The sequence below is a fragment of the Solanum pennellii genome, chromosome 1 (genome assembly GCF_001406875.1).
Source record: "Solanum pennellii chromosome 1, SPENNV200".
Classification (NCBI taxonomy): Eukaryota; Viridiplantae; Streptophyta; class Magnoliopsida; order Solanales; family Solanaceae; genus Solanum; species Solanum pennellii.
In genome coordinates, this window is record NC_028637.1 from 5216638 (window position 1) to 5229294 (window position 12657).

The 12657-nt window shown below is 31.3% G+C and overlaps 1 protein-coding gene across 2 annotated transcripts; it reads right to left on the bottom strand.

Annotated features, from left to right (window-relative positions):
- Positions 1 to 5852: 5852 nt before the first annotated feature.
- On the bottom strand, positions 5853 to 11514 carry LOC114075608. Of its 2 annotated transcripts, XM_027914042.1 has the most exons (5): positions 11417 to 11514; positions 7849 to 7948; positions 6763 to 7642; positions 6312 to 6670; positions 5853 to 6224 (listed from the first exon to the last, which is right to left on the bottom strand). In XM_027914042.1, exons 2-5 carry the CDS (start codon positions 7911 to 7913, stop codon positions 6110 to 6112), a joined length of 1419 nt encoding a protein of 472 aa, XP_027769843.1. In that variant the 5' UTR covers positions 7914 to 7948; positions 11417 to 11514; the 3' UTR covers positions 5853 to 6109. The 2 variants fall into 2 exon arrangements, with proteins under 2 accessions (XP_027769843.1, XP_027769844.1); XM_027914043.1 differs by lacking the exon at positions 11417 to 11514 and having other exon boundaries at positions 7849 to 8190.
- Positions 11515 to 12657: the final 1143 nt, after the last annotated feature.

Consider the following 12657-nt stretch of genomic DNA (forward strand, 5'->3'; position numbering starts at 1 on the left):
GTGATGAGATTACCAATCAACTCATCCATGGCCAGTGTATCTAGGTCGCGGGCTTCAGTGATAGCCTCGACTTTTCTTTCCCAAGTTTCAGGAAGGACACTCAAGAGTTTCCTTACTGCCTTTCCATTGGGAACTATCTCTCCCAAAGAGTACATCTCATTGATGATTGAAGTGAACCTGGTATGCATGTCTTGTATAGTCTCTCCTTCTGCCATTCTGAATAGTTCATATTGTCTATTTAAGTTTTCAATTTTGGAATTCTTGACTTGCGTTGTTCCTTCATGAGCGGTTTGTAGTGTTTCCCATATGGCTTTGGCATCTTGACAAGACGAGATTCGATTGTATTCGTCTGGTCCTATACCACATATCAGAATTTTCTTGGCTTTGGCATTGTTTTGGATTACAAGCTTGTCTTCAACATTTCATTCTTTTCTTTCCTTTGGGATTTTGGTGATTCCATCAGTTGCAGTTTTCATAGGTATAGTTGGTCCATCTAGAATTACTCCCCATAGATCAGGATTTTTGCCAATAAGATGATCCATCATACGATTTTTCCACCATCCATAGTATTTGCCATTGAATAGTGGTAGTCGTGTTTGTGAAGCTCCCTCTTGTGGGGTAGGTGGTGCTGCCATTGAGTCTTTTCAAGGTGTGAATCTTTTATCGAAAAGACCTGCTCTTATACCAATTGAAGAACCTACCCCCTAGAACAAGAACCAGGTTCTTGTAAGTTGGTTTTAAGTCAGAACACAAACACTTGTTAAATTAAAAACCTTCCTCAATCAAGGAAGGAAAAATCTCGTTTTATTAATTCAACTAGATGATTTTATGATTACAACTCAATAATCAATAACCTCACCACTACAACAACTCTCGATTAACTATAATCGACTACTTCTACTCTCAAAAGGCCAAAACCACCTTTTGTTACAAACCTCACCAAAACTCAACTCTACAAGAAGCCAAGCCCACTTCTTGTACAAAAAAACGTAACTAACAACTCAACAATGAATCAAGAAAATAGTTTTACACGTTCAAGACTTTCTAACTCAAGAACTTCTTGAACTTAGCAACACTATCGATCTCAAATGCTTTTATTGAATGTCTCTCGCTTTTCTCTCTATGTAAAAGTCGTGTTTTGCTCTTCTGCGTATGATCTCATTTTATAGATATTCACTGTAGCTTTCTCGCGTCTTGAGTCCTTATCAAATAAGGTAAGGAAATTGTAATTGTAGTTAAACAAGGAGTACTGATTTTACCTTTTATTGTACAATCCTTTTTATATACAACTTCCTTACTTAATAAAATATATTAAGGTTTCCTTATTTGTATCAACTGGTATCTTCAACATCTTTAGCACTTATACATTTAATTAATTTTGCTTGCAACAATTAATTTCGATGGCTGCAATACTGGCTGCGTCAATTGGCTACGACAATTACTTGCATTTCTTGTCTATAATCAAAATACAGATTCTATCACCTGCCCATACAAAAAAAAATAATTAAGTTTTTTAAATTTTCTTATTTTTAAATTTCAAATATTTTTTTACCCTACCCCCAAACCAACCCCTTCTCCCAAATAAAAAAATTCATTTCTTTTTCAAATGAAGAAAAACTAATCCCTATTTAAGGAAATCTACTTAAGAAAATTGTGTTTTCTTATTTATTCAAGGAAATTGTGCTTTCTTATTTATTTAAGGAAATTATGTAGAAAAGTTCTTTTTCCAAGACGAGTCCAATGAGGAATTCTATGTGAAGAAGGATTTCGAGTTACGCAAGGAATTGAAGACATGACAAAGTTTAGTTTGAGTTGAACAAGACTTTGAGGAGATGTGATCTATAAATAGCGCGATAGATTCACTTGAAGAAAATTGCGCACTTACACAGAGAGAAGATCAAAACACGACCAAGAGGTTTGAGAGAGTTTTGAGATTTATTGGAGTGTTGCAATTTGTGAGGAAAAATTGTAAGATTGTATTCAAGAGTCTTGTTTACAATCTGAGTTTTGTGAGTAGGAGTTGTTCGACAAGTTGTAGAACTTGAAGAACATTAGAAGATATAAAACTGGGGTTTTTTGTGTTTTTGGATAGCTAAAAATTAGACTTTATAATTTCTTAGGTAGGAATTAGAGTGTATAATTCCTTAGGTTACATAACTTTGTAATCTTTTGTTGAGACTTGAAGTTTAATCCTACAGAGGTGTAGGTCGTGATTTTTACCGTTAAGAGTTGGGATTTTCCGCGATAAAATATTGTGTTATTATTTTATTTGCTTCACAAAACGTAACTACTGTAATCTGCAAAGGAACATATAGAATAAACCTGTTCCTTAGGCGGTTTTGAGGTCAGAATTTCAACAATTACCTTGAGCCTTCAAGAGCAAAACAGTGACTCTTTCAAATTTAGGTTACCCATACAGTATGAAACTCAAATCTAAATTTTCTTTAAAATTAAGTTCAATTCGACTTTTAAATAATCATAATACAATTTCATAACTTTGGACATAAAATCTCCATTTTTTTCCAATTTAAAAGATCGATCTAAAGGTGAAATCGATAATAAATTATTGGGGAATACATAAATAAATGTATAAAAACATATTCAACAGTCAACAATCCCTCCCCCCCCCTCTCCTCCACACCTCAGAAACGTACCCCTCTTAAATTTAATGTACATGACAGTACCAAATATATTGAAATAGATTTACCAAGGATCAAGAGGCATACTTGTTTGCCAAAGCATTACGAAATGAACAAGCTAGGAGTGTTAAACTTGTTCGCACTGCCAATCTATTGTGAATCAAGTAGATTTTGTATGGGCTTATGTGTTAGAAGTGGTGAATGGAGCTGATTTAGATGGGACTATTGGCCGAATAAAATATTAGAGAGTTTTATGAGAAACTTACATAAATATACTATAATAAAAAAATATTTACTATTTATAGCAATAACTTTTTTTTTCCCACTTGACCACTTTTAATTCATTTATAATACAAGTTTAATACATATTACAAAGATAAATTTAATATTCAAATATAATACAAGTTTTAATGATGGATAATACATTTATCACACATTTTAATACACTTATAATACAATGTGACAATTTTTTACTAGATAAACATAATATATTTCAATAACAATTATAATTCAAATATATTGCATACATAATTCACTTTTAGTACATATTACAGATTTATCATAATATTGTTATATATGGTAATAAACAAAAACTATCGTTAAAATCAGTAATTATTTTTAAAAATGTATTAATTCATGTAATTTTTCCGAGTTTTATTTTGTATCATGACCCAATTATCAATAAGTTAAATATGAATAGGGATTAGACAGAAGAGTTATGCGTATTGTGAAGAAACTGTCCTCTCATCTTCTTTTCTAGACTCTTAACTTCTCATCCCTATTCTTATCTCTATCTTTTAGTTACTTATTGTTTCGGTACTTCTCTTTGTAATTCAAGTATTGATATTATAATTTGGTTATCAATGAACATATTATTTATGTATCTGTATTGAGAATTCGGATTTGTTTCATTAGCTTGAGGGGGTATTGAGTAACATAAGATCAAGAGTGGAGTTAGTTTGTTGTAAGTTAGTAAGGATTTTATCACAAGTTCTCTTCCAAAACTGAGTGGACTATTCCTCTAAAACTAAACAGCCTCTTGTGCTTGACTCTATCTGAAGACAGGTCTGTGCATCCACTAAGTGAGGAGACAAGAACGGAGAGAAAGAAATGGTAGCTTCCCGCCTCCCTCGGTGTGAGAAGTTTTCTTTCCTTTTCTAAAATACCTGAGGGGCCTGCTCCGCAAACTTACAAAGTGCCACCGTCTCTACAGCCGCCAAAAGCCTACTCTCTCTCGGATACTGAGTGGGTTGACCAGGAAAGAGATCCGGATGAACCTTTCCCTTCTTTTTTGTCTTATTCCTCCTTCAAGTGCAAATAGAAGTAAGCTTGCAACTACTATCGGTCTGGATGGACTGGAAGTGCATAAGTAGTTTTTTTAAAACGGATAAGGGCCTAAAATACCCTTAAAGTATTGAAAATGGTACAAAATTACCCTTCATCCACCTATTGGCTCCAAAATGCCCTTTTCATCCACCTAATGGCTCCAAAATACCCTTGTCATCCACCTTTGGGTTCAAAATTGACCATTTTTAATTGTTTTAAAATTAAACTCTTTAAATATTTTTTAAATACTGGGCGTTCAACTATTAGTTATAATTTTAATTTATTAATATAATTTATAAACCAATCCACTACCCACTCATTACTAACTAAACCTCACTCAATTAATAATTCAACTATAATATCAAAATCGTCATAAACACTACTAAAACAAGATGAAATTATAGATTACTGAAAATGACATTAAAAATTATTCGAGTACGAATCGAAGCCCCTATTAAATTTAGGTTGAGCCGCTTATTTAGGAGGACACTTTCTTTCTAAACTGAATTAGAAACTTCTGATTAAAGGTAAAGAAATAATACATCCCGAATTAATTCATGCACTTTTTCTAAATATAATTTTATAAATATTTATGATTTATTTTAAAACCTTTAATATATTATTTTGAAAAAAAGTTACCTATGAAGTAACATCACATAATTGAGACGTAAAAATAATTAAGATGAACATAGTCAGACTTTTAAGTTTATCGGTGATTTTATGTAGCCACTTGAATGTATGATAATTTACTTCTATATTTTTTAAAAACACTCAATTGGCAGTAGTTTGCATTAATAATGTGACGGGTTCATTAATTTAGAGGGATTTAATTAGTAATGGGTGGGTAGTGGATTGATTTATAAATTACACTAATAAGTTAAATTATAACAAATAGTTGAGCGCCACGTATTTTAAAAAATATTTAAATAGTTTAAATATAAAACCGTTAAATAAGTGGTCAATTTTGAACCAAAAGGTGGATGACAAGGGTATTTTGGACCCAATAGGTGGGTGGGAAGGACATTTTGGAGCCAATAGGTGGATGAAGGGTAATTTTGTACCATTTTCAATACTTTGAGGGTATTTTAGGCCCTTTTCCGTTTTTAAAATGTAATAAGCCAATACCTAATTGAAATAGGTTAAGGTAAATGTTCCCTTTTTATAACTTGGAAAATTTTTATAGTGATTAATTTTATTTTATTTTTTCCTTTTCTAGACAATCATCTATCTAAGGTTGAGTAATTATTGCTTTTCGCCAAAAACACGGTAAAATTATAAACAAAAGTAAAACTCTTTTTTCTTAATTTTTTATACGTCGATTTTTTTATATTTTGACTAGTAAAATTTCTGACTTACCACTAAGTCAAGGAAATTGATTCATTCAAGACTATAAGTTCTGTATATATAGTAAATGACTATATATGAACGCACAATATAGTGTTCCAATATAAGCTACTATTATTTAATATCATAAATTGATTGACCAAAATTTGCCATCAAGCCTTTAAATTTTCCTGAAGTTGCATAGCTTCAATCAAGATGCATGTGTAATTTCTATGGGGTATAAAATAGATACAGTCAAATACTTGAAGGAGGACAGGTTTTCGAGTCGGGTATGGTGTTTTTAAGAGGTGGATTTGGACTTCGATGCAGAATTTTGCCTAACGGTAGGGGCATAAATAGCTAAAAAGTATAAAAGAACTATAAACAAAAGTAGTGGGGTATATCCAACCCTCTTTCGTATTTTTTCTATTTTGACTAGTAAAATTTCTGGCTCGTCCACTGAGTCAAAAGGGAATTGACTCCATCCGCCACTAACAAAAATCAACAGGTGCAACTATACATCATGAAAATAAGGAAGCAAAGATGTAACTATGTAAGAAAAAAGTTTCACATTTGATATGTTCAGCTTTTAAGACCACAAATATGACTATGTCTATAGTTTTCAAACTACCAACCCTAACAAAAGAAAAACAGTCAAACGTCTCTATAACAAGATCGTTTGTCTGTAATCTTTTTGGTTGCTCTAGCGAACATATAATATAACAGCAACAAAAAAGATCAGTTTCACAAAAGCGTTTATAGTATAATGTTGTAATAAAGGATGACCGATTGATCTAGAGAGATCTGCCTAATGAATAACATTAGAAATTGCAACAGAGTAGCCCCTGCTTCCAACGTCTCTGTTTCCGAACATGAGGGGTGGTTTCTACATCCTGCACCATTCTAACTGGACTGCTGTACCATCCCGGATTCAAGCTGCAAACACAACGAAACAAGGATGACGTCAGATAATGATTCGAAAACTGAAAGAAACTAGTACAAGATGATGTTGCAGAATTGTACAGTGGGAAAGCAAACGATCCGTTGCTAGCTGTGCTGCTATCTGATCCAATAGAATGTCTCCCAAAACTTGATACATGCCTCGCGTCAATAGCAGGACCTGATCCACGTCTTAATCTAGAAAAACTTGCCTCCCCATCAGCTAAATAACCTTGACTATAAACAAGGAAATCTCCCAATGATCTACGTTCATGATTTTCCACATCTTTTGGTTCAACAACATTTTCGACACGTTGGCCTAAGTTGATAGCTGATGCTGGCTCAGTTGAGTTCAAGCCGGAAACAGTAGCTTCTGTTGCCAATTCGGTATCTGGCACAATTTCTGCATTTTGAATTTCCGAAGCTGTTTCCTCAAAAGGAATCTAAAGTTCAAACCAAAAATCAATATGACAACGCGTAATATACAAATGAACATATTAAGTAAAACATCCATAAAGATAACGAAAATACAAACCTGATCAGGCTGTGTAGATTGTTGAGAACTCTCAACACCAAGCACGTTCGGACTAGCAATAGCACTAGGACTGTGTTTCCACTTTGCAGTACCTTTTGATCCAAAAATCATTACCAGATCCTCCAGATAATTATCGTCCGAATCATTCTCATACCTGTAAACCTCTTCAGGTGATCCAGGCATCGGATCATTAGGAACAAGTAACTCAGTCTTTTCGTTTTCATATTCTACAGATGATTTAGATCCATCTGCAGAGGACAACAATTCAGTATCAGCACTTTCTGTACTAGTGTTGCTCTGCTGGTCTTCGTCGTCTGGTATAGAAACATACGCGCCTGAATCATCCCTACACAAGTTTTTAGCAATGTTCTTGTCACCTTCTTTATAGAAAACAACCAATTCAGGCAAATCATATTCCTTAGCACGTTTTTCGCTATATAGCTTCGCATCATTCTCAGAGAACTTGTAGCCTGAGGTGAATTGAGCATCAGAAACAACAGAATCATCTTTTTTCTCATCAATCAAATCAGGAATTATCGAACACTCAAATTCTGGAGTGTTCCATTTTGCATCCCTATCTTTCATATCACATTCAATTGCATCATCACACACTTCATTCACATCACTCTCTAAACTCGTCAAAGCTCTAACTTCAGTGTCATTTCTTCTAGCTATATCATCAGAAACAACAGATTCCTCATCCGCAGCTTTCGTGTCATCTGCTAACGTTTCCTTAGAGCTGGCATCGACAATTGGATCAAGGAAGTCTAGTGTCGGAAAACTGAAAGAATCTTCTTTCTTATGGCCATCAGAGTGACTCAACATCCCTTTCTCATCTTCCTTCATTTCAGACTTTTCTTCAGGTGTGTCTAAGACAACGCTGTTGTAGCATTTCAAATGTTTTAGTAATATGAACAGAGAGGCAAGTGATATTGAATTACGAAACTTAACAGTTTTGGAAAGTTAACAAGTTTAATCAGATCAGGTTTAGATGTATTTGCCAATAAACATAAAATAGAACACGAAACATAGATAATAATTAGAACAAACTGTGATATGTAGATAACATGAAACGTTTACACTCACCGTTCTCCAGGCTCTTCATCGGATGGCAGAGCATCTAGTATATCCAAAAGCTTTGAAGCAAACATCGATTCGTCAGGGCAAGAGATATTACTTTGGAAATCTGTTAAGAGAAAGCCAGGTAAGTTAAACTCATAAAAAAATTGCTTATTGTAACCATAAAATAGGACTAATAAAATACAATCATAACCGCGAAAAGCCAAATTGTAACAACAAAGCAAATTTAGCAGATTGATCACAAGATTTCAAATCTCAGCTCCCTTTTTATAACACAAAATGTAAATAAAAGGTACATGTAACTCACACATTAATGAATAAAGAAGTTCAAATACATTTCTACTATCCATTTTTTGTAATAGTCATGAATGAGTTCAAACATGCATATAGGTTTAAAACCACTTGAAAGTTATACAAAGTAAATATCAACTATCATTAATCGAAGAAGTACTACTTACACTGCTTACGCAAAATCCTGCATATGACATAATAGAGTACGACATGAAAAAAAAAACACGTATAGTCAATGAATAGAGAGAATTACATGTACCTTAGCTCCGCGCGATAGAACAAAAGACAAAGAGAGATAATATGAAGTTTGGTTGATTGATTCATAAGAACTGAATGTGAATGAATTAGAGTATCCATGTTGAACAAGAAGAAAAACAGAAAAATATAAAGAAAATGCAAAGTGGGAAGCAAGCAACATTTTGACAAGTCAACTGTCTTTCAAAATATAATAAAAATTCACTTGTTTTTTAATTACATAATGTAATAATATTATATAATATATACACTGTGTGACATGCAGGTAGAAGTGTATATATATATATATTATCAAGTGCATAGCACGAAGGAAAAGACTCTAAAAGGTATTTTATATTAGTTATCTAGAAAAAAATAATATTATCAGTTTGAGTTAAGAGTATTATACTATAGTATTTATAAGATCAAATTATTCATAAAGTAATTGCAACTAATTTTTTATGATAACATCAAATGGTACTCCTATTAGAATATTAAATTAAATATAAAATAAGGTTGATCGTGCACAAAACATTCCTATCACGCTAAGGGCCTATCGTCTATCCTAATTCAAGTATGAGTGGCTTATTTTACAACTGTATCGTATTTGTATCTAATGAAGATATTAATATTAATGATTCATATCACAATTTTCAGCCATTAAGAGTGTTTTTTTTTAAAATTTAATAATTCAAATCTTACTCGTTAAGTGTACGTAAGTTTCTTATTTTACAACCGCTTAGGGTGTCTAAACAAATATGACCTATTAAGATTTAATAATAAAGTTGTCATGTAATTAAGATCCATATATCATAATCAATTACCTCGATTCACTACCCAGAATTATCACCATCGCTAATCACCACAGTCAATAGTTACCATTAGCCAATATTTACCACCAACTACAATAGCCGCATAGCCATCCATCATTAGTATATATAGTCAATCACATCCATCGCTATCATCATTAGTCGTTACTATCATTTACTATAATTGCTAATTGTCACCACCAGCTACAACCATCAACTGCTAATGTTAATCACTATTGTCAATCACCATCATTACTACTACTACTACCTGTTACTACCATAGTCAACCAACTCTAACACTAACACCAACACCAATCACTACCCTAGTCGATACCTACAAAACCTACATTATCCATCACTTTCATCAATTACCATGTTATGTTTATTATATTGAACTACTACTAAAGTAATTTGTATTTTATTCAAATTTCATAGTTATTAATTTTTAAATAAAATAAGTTTCATGTTGACAAAATAAATTATTTTAATTACTTAATACATATTTTAATATTTCGATATACATTTAGATTCAAACTTCTATGACCTAATAGAAGACAAGGACTAGGGAAAACAAGGATTTGGGCTAATCAATTTGAAATCTTACCTATTAAGAACAAAACTCTAATATCAAAAAGATGATTAGTAAATCACATTATATTATATCTTTAAATATATATATATATATATATATATATATATATATATACAGTTTAATCCATATACTCCCCGATAAATGATTAGTAGTCAAATTCATTTTCATTCTTATTTTGACTTGGTTTTAAAAAGTGGAAGCACAAAACAAGACATTTTAGACGTTATGTGAAAGAGGGTAAGTCTCTATGCAAAATGATGAATTCATGATTTAAATTTGATTAACAAATTTAATCTTTTAAGGTTCTGACCAATTGCTTACTTTAAAAATTATAAGTTGTAATTCAATATCAGTTGAAATTTTAGTGATTATTCACACACATACAAACATAAATATTTATTGAAAATATTGATTTTAGTTGAGCCATAAAGCATAAGGACTATTTGTAGAAATCAATTTCATAAAGATGGTCTTGAACTTTTGATCACTGCTTGACTACATATATTTTTTTTAAAAAGGTTGACATTTTCTTAAGAAAATCACATAGAATTATAACTTTTATTTTTTTTGGTCTAAATTATTGTAATATTGACACAAAGCTTAAAAAATAAAATTCAGGTAAAAGGCTAGAAAATAATTTCTCTTTAAGAGAAAAAATCAGCTTTATAAAGATGGTCTTAAGTTTTTGACTACTGCTCGACTATTTCATTTTTTAAGAATGACATCCTCTTAAGAAAATCACATAAAATTATACCTTTTTTGGGTCTAAACAATTGTATGCCCTTACGAATGTAAACATGACACAAAATCTTTTAAAAAATGTGTAAAAGGCTAGAAAATTATTTCTCTCTAAGAGAAAAAATTAGCTTCATAAAGATGATCTTGAACTTTTGACTACTGCTTGACTATTTTTTTTAAAATGACATCCTCTTAAGAAAATCACATAGAATTATACCTTTGTAATTTTTGTCTAAACCATTGTACGCCCTTACAAAAATGTGACATGACACAAAACTTAAAATAAAAATTGGGTAAAAGGCTAGACAATCATTTCTGTCTTAGTAGAAGAAATCACCTCCATAAAGACGATTGAACTTTTGACTCCCGCTTGACTATTTCTTTTTAAAAAATTACATAATCTCAAGAAAATCACATAGAATTATAACTTTACTTTTTTTTTTTGTCTATACAATTGTATTCCCTTACAAATGTAAACATTACAAAAAACTTTTTTTTTAAAAAAAGTGGTTTAAAAGCTAGAAAATCATTTCTCTATAAGAGAAAGTGAAATCTCCTGTCCTCTTACAATTTAAATAAATGACATTTTCAGGTATGTCATGTGCAAAAAATGAAGCTTTTTATATGTAAATATAAAGATCTCCAGTAAAAAGAGACACATAACTACAATTTTCTTTTTGTAAAAATTAAGAAAATCATGTCACTCCTTCAAGAGAATATAAAAATCTTTTGCCATCTAACAATCTAATTAGAAAAAATTGACCTTATAAAATCTTTAATGTATAAATTGAAGATTTCTTATGCGTAAATGTACTATAGATCTATAGAGAAAACACAAAAGCTATACTTTTTTATTGTAAAAGACTAGAAAATATTTTTTCCGGCATAGAAGCGTTATAGATCATCATACCTTATATGAAATTCTTGATCATGAACCGGAAACTCTAATTGAAATCCATCTCTGCCTCCTTGCTCTAGCTTACCAAGGCCGTCACTGATCAAATTCTGCAGAGAATATATGATAACCCTAATGAATGAAAAAAATGAATTTATAAAATTTGAAATACAATTTAGCACGTCGATGAAGTACAGATCTAACGGATGAGATCTGTTTTCCAATAAATATCAACTATGGGTTTTACACTAATTAGGACGCACATATAATAAAAAAGTCTAACATTCTTTTAATGATATATTCATTAATTGCGCATAAAAAAATCTATTCTATAATATCTATCATAATATCATAATATGCCAGATCATTAATGTGAGTTATGAATATTATACATATTTTGCACTATATACTCCCTTCCATCAATAGCAACTTATCTTATACTAGATTTCATAAGGTATGACATATTAAACATCATATAGTTCACAATAATATCTCATTAAAATTTATCATATAATATCTCAAAATAATAATGTGTACACACTTATAAGAAATAGGAATCCATTAATGTTTATTTGAAATCATAATTGAGCTCATGTCTCAAAATATGATAATCATATCAATCGTACGTCAAATCGAGACTCATTGTATGTATATATTCTTTAAATGTCTTTGGTTGCAAACATTTACTAATAAAACTAACAATCATGTCATCATTTTAGTTGTCACCATTTATTTTTGGATCTTTTCTTTAATGATAAAGCACTTTATTTTATAAGTTTTGATAATTAAGAGTATTTTTCATTCTTGGAGAAGAGCACTATACATAATAAACATCTTAAGTTTCTGTCACGTCCGAGTCTACACTTTGTACATGATCGGCACTTGAAGAACGTTGTTGGTCTTTAAGCGAACCCTTGGTCTGATTAACTACTTAGAGGGATATTAATATATACATAGATGCATAAAATGATGAGCAATTATTTTTTTAAAAATAAGGCGAATCTCAAATGCCCTATGAAAGAAGTTAAAGTTTTAGCAAAACAACCAAACGAAAAGTGCATGACTTTATCTATGTCTATCCACGAAGCATCTATTCTTTAGAAATGAATGTTGGGACATGACCCATGACAACCTCAAAATACTACTCCTAAAGCAACAACACTGGAGTCGTCTCATCAAAAGCCAATGATTAGATGGTATGATCTCAATAATTACTTAATATTTAGATCTTAATACATATTCTAATACTTCGATAT

What these genes read in the sequence shown, in the direction of transcription:
- LOC114075608 (XM_027914042.1), bottom strand. Translation starts at nt 7,913, where the DNA reads ATGTTTGCTTCAAAGCTTTTGGATATACTAGATGCTCTGCCATCCGAT. An exon ending in GATGAAGAGCCTGGAGAACG is followed by an intron (nt 7,643 to 7,848) that starts GTGAGTGTAAAC and finishes ATGCTACAACAG; the next exon opens with CGTTGTCTTAGACACACCTG. An exon ending in AATCTACACAGCCTGATCAG is followed by an intron (nt 6,671 to 6,762) that starts GTTTGTATTTTC and finishes TTTGAACTTTAG; the next exon opens with ATTCCTTTTGAGGAAACAGC.